Below are 21,850 nucleotides of genomic sequence, written 5' to 3'. Positions count from 1 at the left end.
TATATGCTGCAGGCCCTATTTGCTTTATGTCAATAGTGTGTACAATTATTTAAATAGCAGTTGAATTAAAATTGATTAAGTTTGTTAGCAACATTTCATTCTTGGGGAAAGGGATTTGCATTGTACTTTTCTTATATACAATGCACTATAGGGATAACTTTGTACTGTGTATGTTTTAGGGTTGTTTTTCTTTGTTTTTTTTTATAAAAAGCTAGTTTAAACTTTTATTATGTTTACTTTATACAGTTTTGCTTAAATCTTTGCATGATTTATGGATCTGATCAACATAATTTTAAAATTGCAACCAAACCAAATATTTTGGCAACTAAGAAAAAAATATTAGGTGACACTGACACCAAACTGAATGTAAAATTTTTACTCACTTCAAAGAGGGATAACTCGCTCAGGAAACAAAAACACAAAATGTTTCGTGGCAAAAATTACTCACTGGAATCATCATACTAATGAGGAAATCTAGCTAATTATGTGTTTGTTTACCCTTTATAACTAACAGTATCTTAAAAATTTGAGAAATGATTGAGACTACATTTTGAAACCCCTTTAAACCAAAAAAGGTGGAATTAAAAATAAAATTCCTTGGCCAATTGAGTATTCCATTGAAGCACTATATACATGTTGTGAACATTGTTTTGTGTATTTGGTTTGTAAGAAAGATATGGTTGCTTGAAATTGAGTAATTCGACTAGTTAATGCATACGCTAAAACATATATACAATATGAAAACATCATTAAATTTGTCTTTAAAAAAAAAAAAAAAATCAGCACTTTTCTCAAATATACAATGAAATAATATGAATTGACCCACTGATAAACAACAATGCAAAGCCTAATGTGGAGCTGGCTCAAAGTTAATTTGAGAAAAACTATAATGTCTTACTTTTTGTCCTTTCACTAAGTATTACTAAATAAACTATTAAGATGCTGAGAAATTCACCGTAAATAACAAATAAAATCCATGATAAATGAGTTTAATGTCACTTTAAAAGATTAGTAGGATTTCAACAACTTCAAATCGGCATTCCGAAATAGCTTCCAAACAGTAACTTTACATTTATTTTATTTTACAATTTGCTGTCTACACTAACTCTTAAGATACAGAGTAGAAAACTGATTTAATAACTTAGCAAACAGAGCAAAGCACTGGACCTTCTATTTTTTTAAAAATTTGAATATATTAAAAAAACTAAAGAGGCTGAAAGTTAACCGGAACATCTATACTTCAGAGCAAGAATCTGAGAAACTGTCACGCATAGCATTATGAGCTGATTCATGCCATCTCAGATTTTTTTCAAAAAATTAACAACTGTCAGTTATTTTATTCAAAGGCCAAATCCAGAATTTTGGATTCCAAAGTTGAGTTGTTCAGTTTCTGCGTGCCTCTAAAGGTTTATGTGCGGTATCAGAAATCAAGCCGATTTTTGAAGCATAGAAATTGCTATGAGCCACAACTCTTTCTACAAACTGTTTGTATCCAATTTTTTTCAATGTTTGAAGTATAGAAGGGTCTAATATTACAAACTTCGAATTTGAGACAACTAGTTGTCCCAAGGTCAATGAAGGTCTCAGTGACATTTGACATTTTTTAGAATTTTTGAGGTTCAAAAACAGCTTGCACTTTTAAGTTGCCATGGCAAAAGTAGTGTAGTTTGAAAGGCAAATATAAGCACATTAAAAAAATTATAAATTATTCAGACAAGTTCAATGTGCTTTCAGTTACATTAGGACAAAATATGGAAAATGTCATATTTTACCGATATTCAAACTGCCATAACTTCTTGCACGAACAACATATTGTGATAATTTTTTTTTGCTGTTATTATACTCTATTAGGTGTCTTACAGTAGCAGTAAAATCCATAGAGGCAAAATGCTTTACAAAAATTAAAAATTTTTTTTAACTTAGCCAATTCCTGTAGGCTGGGTTTTTTGCTTGATACTACTTGCCTCACTTAATGTTAATTAATCACGTAGTTTGCAAAGTAAAATGATATTTCAATGCTCTGCGACAAATATATGACAGTTAAAGAATGTATTTAGTTTTACCTATGACAGTAATAACTTTAAGGTTAGTCTGGGACAGTTATCCTCTTTTTTGTTAGAGCTTATACCTTTTATTGAATTTAGTGAAATATCTAACGTTGCATGTTTAGAATGGGATTTTCCCTGTCAAAATGCTGTACTGTTTTTAAAATTTATTCATCAGAATAAAATATTTACCCCCCCCCCCAGAAAAAAAAAAGCAAGTTGGTTAAAGGATCAAGTTTCCTTTGTACAAGGAGATATGATCCCAGTCTGCAAGAAACTTGATCTGGGGGGAAATGTGCTCTTAGAAGTGTTTTAAATGCAAGGCAAACATATATTATTGTGACACGGTTATTATTTACTCATAAAAAGAGACAAAGTTTAACATGTCAATTTAAAACTGAAACAAAACAACAACAATAAATAATTAAACTTTTATTTAACAAACAAAATCAACTTTATAATAGAAAATAATTGCGAAAGAAACTAATACTTTTTCATCAGCCTTAATCAAGTAATGAGAAATCTAAAAAATAAACATTAAAAAATATTAACTTATATACTAATCGTGCTGAGCAAAATCACTGTTTTAACATCATAAATTATAGAAAAATGTAAAATTAACACCAAAAATCAGCTAAAATTAGTGGTTCAAATGAAAATTAAAAATATGTTAATTTTCTAATTTCAAGAACTAGTTTGGAAAACTAAAAGCATCCCATAAGTTTAGTAGTAGCTTTAATAGTTTGGGTATTTTTATTTGGTAATTTTCACTACTTACTTAATAAAAATTGATGAAAAGTATAAGTTTCATTAGCAATGCTAGTTATTTCCTCTTTCAGAGTTTTGTCTCTATATAATAAAAAAAAAAGTTATGTCGAAGACATTGTGAAAAGATGTCTGTGCTGAGCTTATGTCCCCTGGACTCTAGGGGGTCCAGGAGATCCTCTAGAGCCTTGAAATTTTGTATGAAATTACTTCAAGCCTTGGAGTTCACACCTGTTTTTTTTTTTTTAATTCATATTATTATGTTTTAAAAATTAATTTTATAAGCTAAAATTTCACAAAAATTGCCTATTAAAGACATGAAAGATTTCCCACACCCCGTCAACATTCGATGCCATTCAAAAGGGATTTTTTTCTACTTCAAATAAAGCTTGTTCCGATTTTTTCAATAAATAAGAGCAACAGAGATAAGGGTTCCTAATTTACCGAAAAGTCCTAGGCTCAACTCTATTCAAGCCCGTAGCTAAAGAGCAAAATATATTACGAGAGGTCACGAATTTGAAAGTGACTTTTCAAGCGTTTAAAACTGCCTTTTTGCAACGCTCAGAGACGCCCTTAGCACCTATAGCTGTGCAAGTTGGTACAAGTAAGTTTGGAACCCGGCAAATTAGTGCTCTTCAAAGCCTTTTTTTTTAATACCTCGGTTATGCATATTTTTATTAAATTCTTTTTTACTTCGGGTAGGATCGGAATTGTGTTCTAATTATGATCTTTTTACTTAAATTCCATTTTCTACAGAAAGGAGAGTGGGATTTTCATTTGTTCGAAATGGAACTTATTATGCGTTCTTTTGTCTGATTCTTTCTATTGAACAATCTAAATATTCATAAACCAATAAGATTGCCAAGCAATCTTCAGGGGTTGGTGAGTGCCAGCGAGCTGGGGACAGAACCCCCTAGTTTGTCGACTAATAATATAATAGCTGTTGTTTTTGTTTCAGTTTTTAGTTTGACATGATCAAATTTTTGAATGAGTAAATAATAACTATGTTTCAATTCTAAAAGTTTTATTTGCATTTCAAACACTTCTAAGGACAGTCTCTTGCTGATTGATTATATCTTCTTGTGCAAAGGAGACTTGATCCTTTTACCAACCTCTGTTTTTTTTTAAATAAATATTTAATTGTAATATATAAATTTTAAAAACGGCACTGCAATTTGACAGGGAAAAGCCTGATCTAAATATGTATCGTTAGATGTTTCACTAAATTCAACAAAAGTTATGAGCTAAAACTCCAACAAAAAAGGGGATAACTGTCCCCAGACTAACCTAAATGTTATTAGGGTCATACATAAAGCTAAATACATTTTGAAAATGTCATATATGTGTCACAGAACTTTAAAATATCACCTTACTTTGCAAACTGTATGATTAAAAACAAAGTGAGGCAAGTACGTATCAAAAAGCAAAAAACCCCACACTACATGGATAGTCTAAGTTTTAAAAATTTTTAAAAGCATTTCGCCTGAATAGATTTTACTGCTGTGATTATACACATAATAGAGTATAAAAATGGCAAAAGAATTATTCCAATATGTTGTTTGCGCAAGAAATTATGACAATTTGAATATCGCTAAAATGATATTTTCCATATTTCGTCCTAATGTAACTGAAATCACATCGAACTTGCCTGAATAATTTATACATTTTTTAAAAAGTGCTTATACTTGCCTTTCAAAGGGCACTACTTTTGCGCTACTTTTGTCATGGCAACTAAAAAGTGCAAGCTGTTTTTGGACCTCTTGCTAAAAAACGTCAAAAATGTCGCTTTTTTGTGACCTTCAATGACCTTGGGGCAACTAGTTGTCCTAAATTTATCGTTTATTATATAAAATTAGACCCTTCTATATTTCAAACATGAAAAAAAATTGGATAAAAACAGTTTGTGGAAAGAGTTGTGGCTCAATAGCAATTTCTATGTCTCAAATATCTGCTTGATCTCTGATACCACACATAAACCTTTATAGGCCCATAGAAATTGAAGAACCTAACTTTAGAATAAAAATTTCTGGATTTTGTTGTTTAATGAGTAACAGGTGTTAATTTTATGGAGAAAATCCGAGATGGCATGAATCACAGCTGTGACTCTCTCAGATTATTGCTCTTAATTACTTAATTCAATTTTTCTTTCTTTCTTTTAATGTTTACAAAATCAATTTCCTACCTTTAAAAAAAAGAAAAAAAAATGAATTTTTTGCTCAATAATGTAAAAATGAAACTTTTTGGAACAAAATTTTACTAATTAGGAGAAGGAAAGTATTGTGGCTTGCACAGAAAATTATTTAAAATTGAAATATTCAATCTTTTACTTCCTCAATACATGAAACTTTATAGAAATCTACAGCATTTTCTTTTAAATGAAAGGTTATTTTTGCGCCTTTGTCTTTAGAAAATGCTAATAAATGTGACTTTTCAATTACCAATTATTATTGAGCAGCTACTGAAGTGACAAAATAGAAATTTTTTTCAAGAGCATGGTATTTGTTAAAAACTAGTTGAACTATAATTAATATTTATTTTTCAAAAGTTATACATTTCTCAGTCTCTCTCTTTCTCTTTGTTTTTACTAAACAATTAATGCACTTTAGCTGTTCATTACCTATGTAATTTTAGATGTTTTAAAAGTAATCGTTTATTTTAATGTTATTATATTGTAGATTAATCAAAAACTTTTTTCTGCAGATATGTTGCTTTAAATACCCTCCTTTGCACAGTTGGAGCTGATTATAGTGCAGTTCAAAGACATCGTAGTACTATTGTCGAGTGCCTAAAAGATCCTGATATATCTATCAGAAAGTAAATTGTACATTGTTGCTACTTATAAATGTGTTCTTTTGTATCAGTATTCTTGTAGGTTTCTTAATGTCAAGCTACATATAATTACTGTTTTTTTTATTGTGATAGAGAGCCCCCCATTTTAAAGTACCTTTCCTCTTTCTGCCATTAATTAAATAATAATCACATTGATATATTTGAATTCACTTCTTCTCTCCTAAGAAAATCTCATTTAATAAAACCTGTATGCAATCATTCAATACTTCATGGTATAAATAAAGGGTGTCCCAAAATTAACGCAAGATTTGAATTTGCCACCGTTTTTCCCATAAATTGTTGGCAGCCATGAAAAAAGAACAATTTGACAGTTGAGAAGTTTAGGGTTAGTAAAAATGGGGTGTTATTGTACCATACACTTAGAGAGAGTGAAACATTTCAATTACTGCATAAGGCATTTCCTCATTGCGTACTCTCTCATTTCGGTCATCAGAATTAGCACCCTAGATCGTGTGATTTAACATTTTTAAATTTCTTCTTATGGGGTTATTTGAATTCAAAGGTCTATGTCAACAAGCCCACAACCACCCGTGCATTACCGTGTTGCGATACCGAGCGCCAATAACAGTAACTGCTTGACCAGCCTTAACTTTCATTATTTTTGAAACAATTGTTCAATAATGAAAGTGTGTTATTGTATCGTATAACGCTCCATTTTTGATTACTCTAAACTCTCAGCTGTCAAATTGTTCTTTTTTCAGGGTTGCCAACCATTTATTGCAAAAATGGCGGCAAATTCAAATCTTGCGTTAATTTTGGGACACCCTTTATTATGTGACATTACTTTTGTTTTCTGTATACAATACATACAACCTAAAAAATCCAGACTGCTCGCAAATTTAAACTCTCTGAATTTTTAATGTTTCTTAATTTAGAGATAATAACAATGATTATCATAAAATTTGCACTTGTCTGTTTCTAGTGCTATTTTTTTAAGAATAGGGGTAAGTGTTGTACCTCGGACATATGTGTACCTTGGACCTAGGCTGATTATAGCTCTGCTTATTAAATTATTTGAATAGCAACATGTGTAGTTAAAGTATTTGCCACTAGACGTCTCCTTGCATACCTTTCTGTTTTGTTGAAAGCTCATCTGATGGAAGTATTATTTAAAAAAGAAATATACCATTCAAAAGTAAGTTTTTCTAGATACTTTTATGTATTTTTTATTATGAAACAAGTATCGTTTATTCTGAAATGAAGGTCATGCATTATACTGTCATGTACTAGCTATAACACCATGTGGTTGAAACAAAGTTAGGCCTAACTGTAACATGATGGTCAGCTATTTTGTTTTTTACAACCAAGTAGTGTACCTCGAACCCAATAACAAGTGGTGTACCTTGGACTGGTCCGAGGTACACTTCTGCATAATTATTACAGCTCCTAAAATTTCATGTTTTCCAGTTTTTTGGAATAGTTGGACAAGCATTCCCACTGGCCTTCATGTTATCAAATATAATCCATGGCTTTAAGGTCACTGGCTTACATATACTGAAGGAAAATATTTCTCAAGATTTTGTTTTCCTCCTATCAAATGTCACTGATCTCTCAATGCAAAAGCAACAAGAAAATAACACACAAAATGATTTTACTGGTGTGCCAACATCTGAAGCTAGTATTTCTTTGCCAAGCCTTGTCACTCCTGAAGAAATAAGGCCATATCCAAAGGCACTACTAAGAAAACAATTTCATAGGAGGAGACCTAAAAGAAAGTCTTGGATTTTGATCGACACACCCGAGAAAGAGTGTTTTGAAATAGAAAAGTAAAGAAAACTTTATTATTCCTCAGAGTCTGAACTTGAGAATATTAAAGATTTATATGAGGATATTGATACTTCAGATCATCATTTTAATGAGCTAGAAGATCCAGATAACATCAATATTAAGATTGGTGTTTTTGAATTGGTGAAATTCTCTGGCAAGAAAACTATCAAATATTTTCATGCAAAGATTATTTTTATTGCTGATGATGGATATGAAGTGTAATATTTAAAAAAAGATCCAAACTGTCAGAAGTTCACCAGAGAAGATCCTACCCCTTATGAGGTTGACAAAAAGGATATCATATTCAAGCTAGGTGGATCTGAAAGGCAGCTCGAGAAGTTAACATTTGGAATTGACTTATCCGATTACAATCTTAGTTAGAAATAAGTGTAGCTTTAAAAAAAATCTTTAGTATGGTTTTCAGAAGCTAGAGCATCTAGTTATTTTATTAAAAAAGTGAACCGTAATAAGATAATAAGATCTAAATTTTTATTTATCTTTGAATCAAATAAAAAATGTATTTCTAAAATCATGTGTGGTTATTGATTATGTGTGTGATGTTATTATTATGTGTTTGATGTTATTATTATTTGTGTGATTGATAAATAGTGATGCTCTTACTGAAAATCATGTTTTCTTTACTTGTTAATCATTGGTCCAAGGAACACCATCCCAAGACCCAAGGTACACCACCGGTGGTGTACCTCGGTACTAATTGCATTCTTCCATTTTTCCTTTAAAATGTAATTGAAATAAGTTAAATAAATTTTTAAGAAATTTATGTTGTGTAAAAAATTATAAAGTTTTAACTAAAGGTATTTGTATTCAGATTTGGCAAATAATTATGAAATTAAAAATTGAAAAGTGAAAATAGGTCCAAGGTACCCTACGCTCCCTTAAGTTTCTTTAAAATCACAATTGACTAGGGAATACAAAACTCAGACAAGCAAGGAAAATAACATTTAAATTAAATGAACAACGGAATATACAGTAAGGTGGGCCGAAAAAATCGCATTTGTACTGAACACTTAGCCTTAGTGCGGAAAATTTCTGACTCCCTAACATTAAGGACAGCATTCTAATCTCATTCATTAATTTGTTTCTCTGCTTATATATAAACAAACAACATGGAATCTTAAAAACAGACAGCCCAATGAGCGAAGTCCGCGTGCATGTGCAGTCGCTGTGGCAAATTTGTGGCAACTGTTGCATCTGTTTTAGTCTTGCTTGAATTTCATTTCCTAAGGCAACTTTCGAATAACTGTTAGATCTGTTCTAACCTTGCAATTGCAGTCCGAGATTAGCAAACCCTATGAGCTGAGAGTAGGTACATAAGAATTTAAGGGAAATTAGTGATTTTCAAACTTTAATTACTCCAGCCCATGACGTCCCTGGGAGTTGAATTTTTGTATATGTAGGGGAGACTAAGGTTAGTTGTTACACGGGGTTAGTTGTTACATTCGAATTTAAAAATAACCGCCAGGAGAAACTGACTTTCCTTGCAGTAGATGATAACACTAACCCATCTGCATTCCCTGACATTCACTGCAGTGCTTGCAGTCAGTAGCATGGTTTTTTGAGTCTAGAAGTAATTTTTCTTTCCGCTGTTATTTTTCTATTTGTGATGAAGCCGTTGCAGATAACGAATTTATTTCTGTACCACGTGAAAGCCTAAATTTTTAGGTAAGTGCTAACATATTTCAAAGTTTTGTACAAAGATATAATACCAGTAATATGTGCCAAGAACTAAAGTGGCGTCGTATGGGGCAAGTTGTTACAATTTTGTTGGGGTTAGTTGTTACAAGTAACTACTTGCCCCATGCAAGCTTTAATTTAATATTATGTTTTCTTTTTAAATGTGATATGGCGGGGGACTATAAAAACAAGACGGGCAAGGGCAAAACACCTAAAGAAACATACCTGGATGTGGCTAAAGAAGTAATTGCAGGTAGTTCATTAAAAAAGGCAGCCGATGAATTTCATGACACTTGAGATTTTCTGTAGTAAGATGAAAAATGCTAGTGCTAATAAGTCTTATTTCTGATCTGTTTTATTGCATGATTTAAATCATATAAATTACTGTACTTGGATGACAATAGTAATAAAAGTAATAATTCTTATCTCTTTCATTCTATGATTAATTTATTGTTAATATGTATGGTTGAATAAATAATAATAATAATTACAACAACGATAATAATAATAAATAGTGTATTATTCGAATGTAGGTCTTTCTCCAATGCTGCAGGAGTGCAGAAGTGAAGACGGTTCGCAAGCGGAAACCATAAGTCAGCGCCACTTTAATAGATACACCAGTAAAAAATGTTTTCCAAGCTGAAGCTGGGAAACAAAAATCTGTGAAACGGAAATTGTGTCTAACAGAGAAGAAATCAACAGACACAAAGGCAAAAAAAAAAAAAAAAATTGTGTTCAAACAGTGCGTCCTTCATATGAAAATGATGAAGACTGGTTCTGCATAGAGTGCTCTAAACCGTACTCAGAATCCAAAAAACCAACTAAATGGCTTCAATATCGTAATTTTGACAAATGAGCACATGACCGATGTGCTAAGTTTGATAAATTATATGCTGGTGAAAATTGTAATTCGGACAATGATGATGATGATAGTTTATTAGAATAGGTCATTAATGAAGTAAATTTGTAAAGCCAAAAAGTTTTTGATTTTTAACCAGGTTAAGAATTTTTAAAATTTAACAGAATAAACCAGAAAATGTGTAAAATTCATTTCATCACTAAAATATATCTCATGTAACAACTAACCCCATATAGTGTAACAACATGCCCGTGGTGGGGTAAGTTGTTACAATCTACATCTATTCAAAAACCTTGAAATATTTTGGAGTAGTGGCTTCTAATCATTTTTTAAAAAACATGTTATGAATGTTGAACAATCTAGATGCATTTTAAAGTTTCACGTGTGTAAATAATTTAAATAGCTTAGCGTAAAAAAAATATTGAAAAAAATTGTAACAACTAACCCTGGTCTCCCCTACTCAATGGACCCCCGAGAATATGTAAACACAAGGAATGTCTGTGCAAAATTTCAGCTTGATTTCTATTTTCTTCTGGGCTGTAGCCCTGTTAAAGAAAACGAAAACTTTTTTGAACAGCGATTTTCTAACTTAAATTCCTCCTCCCCCTGATGGTCCAGGGAATTGTATTTTGGTTTACATCGTCAGGGGCCACTAGAGATTGAGTATACCAAAAATCAACTTCGGGATTCTTCATGGGGCTGAGATACAGAGGGGTGAAAACCCCAGAAAACTCCAACTTGTTCTGTCGTTTAAACTGTTCTTAGTTGTGTTTTCTTCCATCTTTCTTGGCGATGGATTTGCTTTTGTTGGCTGCTGACGTTTGGTTTCCTTGGCGGCCAGGACGCTCCCGCGTCCCATGATGTCTACCCACTTCAACATCCACACACACGATTTAAAAAAAAAAAAAAAAATTTCCATTGAAATTTAGACCTTTTGCCAGAGCAGAGGAAATTAACCCAGAGATAGGAAACTTGGAATAATAATTTGTGTTAAGATTTTATAAAATTAAAGACAAGCCTGTTATTTTGAATTTTCCCTGGAAGGGGGGGGAAGGAGATAAAGGGCGTGAACTCAATGAAATTTTATCAGAAAACCACGCCAACTTATATGCAAAAGCGTTATTTTTTTATGTAGGAGGGGGATATTGACCCCCTTTCCCCCAATATTTTAAATGACCGACTTGGTTCAATGGGTGGACTGATGTCATTGATGTGATTAAAAATTTGAAATATTGCCTCATATTGGGTATGTAGCTGCTTTGTAATGCCTCACTCGTATTTATTTAAATTTTATGTAAAGCTCTCAAAATTCAGGCCTCTTGCCAAAGCATTAAAAAATAACTCGCAGGCTTGACATTTTACGCAGTAGTTTGTGTTAGGAAGTTAAAAAATTACCGCACTAAGGCTTTAAGTTCAGTGGAATTTTTAAAATATTTTTTTAATTTTCTCTTTATTTGATGTTTTTCTAAAAATCTCAAAAATTCAAGTCTCTTGTCGGAGCAGAAGACATTAACTCAGAGTCACGAAATTTTCCACCGTAATTAGTGTTAGGGAGTAGCAAATTTTCTGCACTAAGGCTAAGTGCTCAGTAGAAATATTTGGTTTTTTCGGCCCTCCCTAATATACATTCGAGTCTCTACTTATGAAAAGGATGCATTCCATGACCCCTTACACAAATTGAAATTTTGCTCTAAATAAATTCTTGCGTGAAAACTCGCATTATAGCTACTTCTTGTTGTAGCACGAGTCGACTATATACTTTTACTTATGAAAATAAGTTAATTAAAAAGTAAAAAGTTTCATTTCTGTTTATAGTCACAATTAATTACAGAATAAAAAACTCAAGTTCGTCATAAAAATAGCTTTTAAAGTTTCAAATCTTATACATAAATGGAGGATTATCTATATATGTGTATGTTTGTGTATGTTCCGTATATAAATCCAGTGTTCGCTGGATCTTTTGCCAAATTTGACAGAAAGGGTCTTTGATGCTCAGGGATTGTCATAGGGGGGTTTTGTTTATGAAAATCCTGTTTTTTTTTTTTTTTTTGCCAAATTTGGCACAAAAACTCCTTTGATGCCCAGGGACTCAACATAGAGTTCTTGTGCTTCCTGTTCGGGAGTTTTGCCAGAGAATCCATGACATGAACTTCTTACACCTATTAATAATAATAATACCTAAATTTTTGGAACTTAAAAAAAATCCAAAGAAGTCTAAATTTAAACTGTAAGTCATAAAATTGCTCTTTTCTGCAGGTTGATGGCAAACTTTATACAATTTTTGCCTTTATTTAACCCTGATTGTTGAACATGCATCACTTAACGCATCTTTTATTGCGAGGTAGATCGTGCAATGGTGGCAACACAGCTAGTATAATACATAGAATAATTTTTTTTTTCATTAATCATTTTATTAATCATTATTTAAAGACAAGGATGAAAATATGTTATCTAAAAATTATTGAATGAACAAATTTGAAAAATGAAAATAATCTTCCAATGTTTTTTTTTAGAGATTTCTGAATTTTCAAGCTTGTACTGTACTTCAGAGGAAATTAACTTCTAAAACATCTTAAATGCTTTTTTTGTTTTATGTTTTTTGATCTAAACTGTTTTATTAAGTTTTAAGTATTAAAAAAAATTGCTATGCACTGTGTTATTTTGAGATTGTATAAATGCTTTACTTGATTATTTTTTCACAATTTAAAGTGATTTCCTGTTTTCTACAGGAGGGCTATGGAACTTTGTTTTGCATTGGTGAACTCAAATAATATTCGCTCAATGACCAAAGAACTACTCATGTTTTTAGAAAAAGCTGATCCTGAATTTAAATCACAATGCTCCTCAAATCTCTTTATTTGCGCAGAAATGTATGTATCCTTTATAAATTTGTATTTAATTAAGTTTATTTAAAACTTTATTCATTCTTTTATTTCCATGTTTTAGGTATGCACCTTCTAAACGCTGGCATATAGACACAATGATAAAAGTTCTCACAATGGTATGTATATTTTTACATTTAATAGAAAGATATGCCTTGCAATCACAGACCTTGCAGCTAGGGTTGATCATTTTGCTGGCTAAATGATGTTATTGCCAGAATAATGGCAAAAACTGGAATAAACCTGGTGAAATCTGGCAAAAATAGTAAAAACTAGTAAAGGAGTTTTAGAATGTACAAAAGTACAGTAAATCTTGTACATAATCCAATTGAGACTTAAATCAAAATATTATTAGGTTTTTCATTAATCTTAATTTGATAGTCAAAATAACATAGTTGGCTTCCCCCCCCCCCCCCCCCGAATTTTGTGCTATATTATTTTTTTATCCATTAGACATGTGAGTCATTCCATTTCAAGTGACCTAAGGGTCCCCGCTCGACCATCTCCGATTTGGATGAAGCTTTATAGAAGTCTAGAGATGTTTTTGAAACTAACCTATTGAAATTTTCAGCTTCCTAGATCCAAATCCTGAGGATCTATGGAATGTGATCCATAATTGCGGATCAGCTTTTTGTGTGAAATTGCCAAGTTCAGACTAAATTTACAGAAAATTTCATAGTGCTGGAAGCCTAAAATTTTAGGCACCTAAAGTACAATTGGCTATTAATATATTCAAGTATTTTTGTGAATTTGAGCTTATTAGATTTTGTGTAGCATGTGCATAAACTTGTGAAAAAGAGCGACATGGAAAATTTTTCCTGGCTTTTAGGTTGTCATAAAATCTGAACAAAAATAATTCAAAAGCTCGTGCTTTGTGATTTTAATGTAAAAATACTTGTTTTTAATGGAGTTGCAGAGCTTAAATATGTATTTTCTAAAAGATATTGTCATCCAAAGTGGCTATCAAAACTGTTCACGTGAAAAATAGCCTATTTTCGAAGCGCTATAGCTCAAGTTTGTAACTCAAGTCACTTCGCATCTTCTTTTCATTAAAACCATAAAAAAAAACAGATATTTTCCTTTCAAAATAAGTTATTTTTTCGATGGTGTTATTTCATTTAAGGATAAAAAATTCAGCTTTAAATTCTGTCTCTCGTAACAAATTGCCATGTTTAAGAGCAGGTCGGGAAATATTTTATTACACTGGAAGCTGGAAATTTGAGGGGCTTAAATTACTTTTGGTTGTCAACATGTTCTAGTATGTTTATGAATTTGAGTTCACTAACTTTTGCGTAGCACGCATGCAAAGTCGCAAGAAAAACGAAGTGGGAGAAACTGTATCCTGGATTTTAAAATGTCATAAATTCTGAACAAAAATTATTCAACTGCTCGTAATTTGTAGTTCCACAGTCAAAATACATGTTTTTAAGTTGCTATAACTGCAGAGTATAAATATTGATTTTCTAACAGATATTGGCATCCAAAGTGGCTGTCAAAACCGTTCACATGAAAAATAGCTGTAGCTGAAGTTTGTCACCTTGCATCCTCTTTACGTTGCTACCATTAGAAAGAACATATTTTCCCTATAAAAATAGTTTTTGTTTCCCTTGGTGTTCTGTCAGATAAGCGTAAAAAAATGAGCTTGAAATAGTCTGCCAAGGGCTGGTAAACAGCAGTAACTGCAGATTTTTCAAATTTCATTTTTTTGCATTTTTGAAATCTATATTACTATAGTTTTGTGGTGCAAGCCTATTTATTTGGCTGCTGCAGAAAAAAAAGCATTTTTTTTATCAGTGGTAATTAACAGTAACTGCTTTTATCGCAGCATTGTGCAGGAAGTCGGCAGTATGTACATACTGCTCCTTACCTGCCCACAGTAGAATGCAAACTTTCTCCCGTGGGCAGGCAAACGCCAGTAACTGCTTTTATCGCTACGTTTTGCAGGTAATTGGCAAAATGTACTTACTGCTCTTTACCTGCTCACTGCAGAAAGGAAACTTTCTCCCATGGGCCGGCAAACGGCAGTAACTGCAAATGTTTTGAATTTCATTTTCTTTTTTTTTTTTTTTTTGCCTCTTTGAAATTTTTTGCCCATAACCGTTCTGCCTTGGGAGGGTAAACAGCAGTAACTGCAAAATTTACGATTTTAACCCCTTTTTTTTTTTGCTTTTTTAAAATCTGTATTACTTCAGTTTTATGATGCAAACATGTTTATATGGTTGTCGCTAAATAAAAGCATTTTTTTCAGTGGTGATTAGCAGTATAACTGATATTATCGTTACATTGTGCAGGTAATCAACAGTATGTATTTACTGCTCTATACCTGCCTATAACCATTGTCAGAAGAATGGAACATAAATGAATCGCTGCCAAAACTTGCACCAAAATTCAAAAACCGTTATTGCGATTTTTTTTTTATTTTTTAGCTCAACTAAGCACAAGCAATAGCACCCCCGAATGGAGGCCATTGTGTGACCTCTCAAAAATGTCCTTTATTTCGTAAATTTAGAGACAATATTGCATTTTTTAAAATTATTTCTATTCGCTTCTCATTAGACGTAAGTATTTGTGCCAGGTCGTATTTTATCATTTGGCAAAATTGAGAATTACCACTTCTCAAGAATTTAACTTTGGGCGTCCCTAGCGCACACATAAGAGAGCCTTAAAACTATTATTTAGGGAAAATTTCCATACTTTATTTCAAATAAAGTTGAAGAAAATGTTTTGTAATTTCACAGGCCTCAGACATTTTTTTTAAATGTTCTTTGATTCTTCTTATTCTTGTTAACACACAAAGCATTTCTTTTGCCAAAATTTTCATAGAGATCTGTAGCTTTATTGCAAAGTGCGGAACATTAAGCGGTTTGCCGTAAATTTTAAAAATGCCTAAAGAATCTTCCATTTGCCAAGGGACAACACAGAAACATAAAAGAGTTTTCGATAGTAATCAAAACATATGCTTTGTCGGTTATTCGTTGTCAGAAGAATCGGAGCAAGAGCACTCATCCAATCCATCCTCTACTCGACTATCAAGTGGATGTAGGTCATTACGTTTGATATATATTTAAGTTATATCTTTTTTAATAATAAATTTATGACCAACATATCATCGCCTCAGAGCAAAACTAAGACATCTGATCCCAGGAATAACGCTAAGATATTCTGCTGTTGCTCTGAGGCGACGATATATATTATATATAGTTATTTACATTTGTGTAAAAAAATCTAATTTTCATTTAATTTTGAAGTTACATTTAGTTTATTCATATTAAATTAATGTCAAGTGTATAAACAGTATTTATTTATGTTTTAAAATAAAATTATTTATATTTCAATAAATATACTTTGTAATAATGTTTCTACTCCGTATTATGTCAAATCTGTAATTATTGGCCAAATCTGTAATTATATTGCAGTTACTGCTAATTGCCAGTCAAAAGTGTAGGAAAATTACAAGTGCGAAGAGCAGGTAAATGACAGTATCTGCTTTAATCAAAATTTTGATTGGAAAATCAAAATGAAATAGTCTACCCAAAAAAATATTTCGATATAAACATACTGAATTGCCAAAAATCAAATTTCAATATTTTATTGATGTTTGTGGGAAATCAAAAACGCGTTTCTTCAAGTATCTCAAACACTCTTTTTTGTAGATACTGCCCTTTACCTGCACACAGCAGTACTGTTTGTCCATAGTGAGAAAATCTCATTCTGCAATAAATAAAGAATGGTGATTGACGCGGAAACTGACTAATAGGGATTTTGCAACTGTTATTAGTCAGAAATAGCTTTTTCTCTTTTTAAAAGTTCTTTGCTAATTAAATATGATCAAAACAAAAATATCCTGTTCTGTGAAAGCAGACTGATACATCACACAGAACAAGATAATTTTCTTCTATTATATTTCATTTGCAAAGTATCTTTTTAAAAGATAAATTAAAAACAATTTCTGACTTATAACAGTTGCAAAATCATTATTAGTCAGTTTCCATGACATTCACCATGCTTTATTTATTGTGGAACAAGAGTTTCTCGCTAACCACAAATAGTATTTCAAGTTCATTTTTATACACTTATCTGAAAGAACACCATCGTAAGAAAAACTATTTTTGTAGGAAAAAATATCTTCTTTCCAATGGTACCAACGAAAAGACGATGCAAGGTGACAAACTTGAGCTACAGCGTATTAAAAAAAGGCCATTTTTCATGTGAAGAATTTTGACAGCCACTTTGGATGCCAATATCTTTTAGATTATCAGTATTTACGCTCTGCAACTATAACCCATTAAAAACATGTATATTGACAATGGAATTACAAAGTACAAGCTTTCGAATCATTTTCGTTCAGAATTTATGACATTCTAAATTCCAGGAAAAAGTTTCATTCTCAGTAATAACAAAAATAATTTTTGACTTATATCCAAACATTACATAATGAGTATCTATTTTTGAAAATTGCTTGTATTATCTTATTCTTCGATTTTCAGAGGTAAGTTTTTCTTGACTGGAATCGACTACTTAAAATATTTCCAGATAGGTGGCTGTAAAAGCAGAGTAAATATTTCATCATTTCACTTTGCCCCACATTCTCGTACTATATTGCTGAGTTCTGTTGAGTTTTTCTTTCTAGTCAATTTCAGTGTAAAAATATTTTTTATTTATATCAGTTGATTCTCTTTTAAAACTTATCTTCTCAATCAAGCTGTCAGGCCTATTAAACCATGTGTGCCTGTGAGAGAGAGTGAAGGAAAAGGAAATAAATAATAAATGAAGGTAGACACTTGAATGTAATATGCTTGATATGTGAGTAACATGTTCAAGCAGGACAAAACTGGAGAAATTCTTTAGTTGCCAGCAGGGTTCACTCTAGGGGGAAAGTTAAGTTGAGAATTCCTAACCTGACCAAAATTTTAAGTGGGATTTTTTAGAATTGAAGTCGGATTATAGTTAATGGGCCCAAATTAACATTAAAATCTCTTTTAATCTGTGGAACATAGGCAGTATTTAACCAATTATTTACTAAATAGTGTGCTAATGATGTACTCTTTTATTCCCATTAAAAATGCATCTCAATGCTTCAAAAAAAAAAAAAGAAAAAGAAAAACTCCCAACATGGCAATCTTGTCAAAGAATGCGTTTTGGTGCAGCTTTGACATTAAAAACACATTTTTTTTTGGTGCATTTAGGAGCAAAAGATAATGTCAAAACTCCAAAGGTGTTTAAGCATACAATAAAGTAAAAAAATAATGCTATTCTCTATTTTTCTTCATGTTCTGTAGATAATTTTCAGATTCTTTATTTCATTGATTATAATGGGATGAAAGTTAAAAATTATTGTCAGCATTCCATTTATACTTGCCATCTTTTTTTAAAAAAATTTGAAAAATGGAAAAATTCGAGATGAGAAATTTTGCGATCTTTTAAACTGTCCGCTAATGGTGAACAGTGGGAACAGCTAGCAAACGAACTTTTATTGAGTGGGATTTTAGAAAAGAGTCCTGCGCAATCCCGCGCCCTAAGGTAAACCCTGGTTGCCAGTATTCCGATTATAACAATTTCATAAGTTGCCTATTTTGTTACTCAAAGTAATGAAAAATATTTTTTGAAAAATGTGTGGAAGCTGACTATCCTAATCACACTAATTAATATAAATAATATATTATAATAGGTTAGGCCGTAGAGGCTGCACTTTATTTTTGTTCAAAAAAATTACTACTTAAATCCTTTAAGATCCCTATTTGTTTTCTGTGTTGGTGATTGTTGATGACATGAACTTTTAATTGCCCTTTTTCATCATCTAGTCATCCTGTGGATGGTGACAATTGCTAATTTTGACCTTTATAAAACCTGACACTTAAATTTTTTTTTTTTTTTTAGGCTGGAAATTATGTGATTGATGATGTTGTGGGAAACCTCATTCAGTTGATATCTGAATCTACTTCTTTACATACTTATACTGCCCAGCAATTGTGGAAGCAGTTGACTGGTGACCTTGCTGTTAAGCAGCCATTAGTTCAGGTGGCATCGTGGAGTATAGGAGAATTCGGAGACCTTTTAAATTCATCAGAAGGTCAAGATGCAAAACCTGCTAATGTAAAATTAATTTATTTATGAATTTCTTTTAGATTTTTTAATCAACAATTTTATCTAAAATTTCATGTGTCTGATAATAGCATCTAAAATTAAACAGTTTTTCAAATCCAAACTATTAAGAGTTTTTGTCGTCAGATTTATATTGAACTTTCTTTTTTAGGTAACTGCAGATGACATCATAGATATGTTTGAAAAAATCACATTAAATATTCACATGACTTTGACAACCAAAGAATATTCCACCACAGCACTTATGAAACTGAGTGTTCGCTTTCCAGATTCTGCTCCGTAAGTTATATTTTCTTTTATTCTGCAATTGCTTCAAATTTTTTTCATTGAAAAGTACTAATGTGTCTAATATTTAAGGCATTATAAAAGCTGATTTTTTTTTCTCTAAAAGGCGTATAAAACGATTCCTGGATATTTTTGGAACAAATGTAAACGTGGAGTTGCAGCAACGAGCCATCGAATTTTCTTCATTATTTAGAAAGTACAACCATCTACGGTAAAACACATTTATTTCTTTGCAAAACTAATATAATTTTTTTTTCGTAGTAGAACCTCCATTCACCTAGCTTCGATTATCTGAAGTTTCTGTTAACCAAGCCGGTATTTAACTTTTTTTTTGGAAAATGGTAAGCCCTGGAAAAGACAAGGTGATTTATTTCTCTGCTTGTGCTGCATGCTATTCTGTCTTTAACTCTTTCATTCCCAGAAAAGCCGTACACAATCTAATGCTCCCATAATAACCCAAGGCAGCCGAGAATAAGTTTCCACCCCCTTTACAGCTAACTGAGCTAACAAAAATGAACTCGATATGAGCACTGAATTAGGAAGCGACAGCTGATACATGGGACATTGAGGAAATGCATAAACTGAATCGCACTTTCACTTAAATTTTCAGTGGCACATGGAAAAGGTAAAATAGCTGTCACTGTTTGATTAGCAGAAGAAATGGATAGGATGTTACTTACAGGATTAACAACTCAGCAGTGCACTATGAGGCAGGACAAGGAGGGGGGGGAGCATAGAACAAGAAACTTGGACATGTGACTGGGATTCTAGGTGTATTGAAAATGACTGCCCTTGGGATAAAAAGAGTCAACAGTTCTAACTTCCAAGAAACGTAAGAAAGACCAGAAAACACCAGATGCAGTGTCTTATCAAGCAATGGCATTCCTCCAATTTGATCGGCATGAATGAGAGGAGAGAAGATTCTCCTAGTGGACATTTGAGTTGGATGAGAGGTTTCTATTTTACCTTTTCTTTACGATTCCCCTATTTTGTTGTCAGCCTTTGCTTTAATCATTTCACTTCTGACCATGGAGCTAGTAAGTCATTCCTTTTTAAAATGTCAAGTGGAAAAAGGAAAAGAGTTGTTGTTTTGATGGGTAAAAAACTTGATACTGTTAAAAGAATTAATAATGGTTAGAGTTTAAAAGAAATTGCTTTGCAATTTGGAGTTGGAGAAACAACAGTAGGGGACTGGAAATGGAACAAAGCTCAAATAGAAGCTTTTTGCTCAAAGATTGATTCGTCAAAAGCTTTAGAGGAAGGGTTGACATTAAAAAAAGCCAAAACAGAAATACTTGATGAGGCAGTTTATCTTTGGTTCAAGCAACAACGTGCACAAGGCATTCCAATTTCCGGGAACATTATAAAAGAGAAAGCCCTTCTCAATCAAAAATTAAACAAAAATGAAAGTTTCTCTGCAAGTCGAGGATGGTTAGATAAATTTTAAAAAAGACACGGGATTCGACAACTGAGAAATGCAGGAGAAAAGCTGTCCACCAATAGAGATAGGGCTCAAGACTTTGTTGAAAACTTTGAGGAAATGATAGAAAAAGAAAATTTGATGTTAGATCAAATTTATAATGACGATGAAACCGGCTTGTTTTACAGAATGATGCCACCGAAAACTTTGGCGTCTAAAGAAGCAAGTGCCCCAGACTATATGAAGAGTAAAGACAGAGTTTTGCTTCTTGTTTGCGTAAATGCAAGTGGATCTGATAAGCCACCGCTGCTTCTAATAGGAAAATCCAAAAAGCCAAGAGCATTTGAAAACATAAATGTTAATTCCCTGCCAGTGAAGTACAGAAATCAGAGATCTGCTTGGATGAACTCCGAAATTTTTGAAAAATGTTTTCGAGATGATTTTGTACCACATGTAAAGAAACATTTGATGCTTCTTAATCTTCCATGTAAAGCAGTTCTGCTAATTGATAAAGCTCCCTGCCACCCAGAAGAAGAAATTCTAACTTTAGGAGAAATAAAAGCGATTTTTCTTCCGCCAAATGTAACATCTTTGTTACAACCAACGGATCAAGGAGTGATTGAAACCTTGAAAAGGTATTACAAAAAAAAAAAAATAATAATAATAATAATCAATCGTATTCTCGAAAGTGAAGATAATCTGAATGAAACGCTTAAAAAAAGGCATAATTTACATGATTGCTCAGGCATAGGAATTAGTAAATCCGGATACGATCTGAAAGGCTTTCAACAAGATAATTATTCAAAAAAAAAAAAAAAAAGATGAGGAATCCCAGCTCAGAGAAAACTCACCAACAGACAGAAAACTTCTGAGCATGATGAGTGGCATTGAAGGGAGTGAAGAAGAGGACATTGTAGAGAGGCTGGATGTTGAAAACCAGAATCCAAGTTTTCAAATTCTTATCGATGAAGAAAATCATACGAGCAGTCGATCCTTCATCGAATGTTTGTGATGTTGAGAATGAGGATCAGGACTCTCTGAGGATTTTAAGACTATAAGTCATTCCGAAGGTGTCCAAACTCGAACTACGGCTCTGAAATACTTAGAGCAGAGAAGAGATACTACGCCAATAGAAATTTTTTGTTGGTTAAAAATTTGCATGATCGAGCAGCTGTTGACA

The 21,850-nt window shown here is 32.2% G+C and overlaps 1 protein-coding gene across 1 annotated transcript in view; it reads left to right on the top strand.

Annotated features, from left to right (window-relative positions):
* The window catches only part of LOC129231826 (AP-1 complex subunit gamma-1-like), a 121,810-nt gene that overhangs the window by 67,657 nt on the left and 32,303 nt on the right, over positions 1 to 21,850 (top strand). The window contains exons 11-16 of the mRNA XM_054866206.1: positions 5,511 to 5,624; positions 12,711 to 12,851; positions 12,928 to 12,982; positions 18,741 to 18,956; positions 19,117 to 19,244; positions 19,357 to 19,461. Coding sequence (XP_054722181.1) covers positions 5,511 to 5,624; positions 12,711 to 12,851; positions 12,928 to 12,982; positions 18,741 to 18,956; positions 19,117 to 19,244; positions 19,357 to 19,461 — 759 coding nt within the window. The remainder of the gene's footprint in view (positions 1 to 5,510; positions 5,625 to 12,710; positions 12,852 to 12,927; positions 12,983 to 18,740; positions 18,957 to 19,116; positions 19,245 to 19,356; positions 19,462 to 21,850) is intronic.

This window comes from Uloborus diversus, chromosome 10, assembly GCF_026930045.1.
Source record: "Uloborus diversus isolate 005 chromosome 10, Udiv.v.3.1, whole genome shotgun sequence".
Lineage (NCBI taxonomy): Eukaryota > Metazoa > Arthropoda > Arachnida > Araneae > Uloboridae > Uloborus > Uloborus diversus.
Note: the sequence above shows the minus strand (reverse complement) of the source record. Positions and strands in the feature narration are given on the sequence as shown.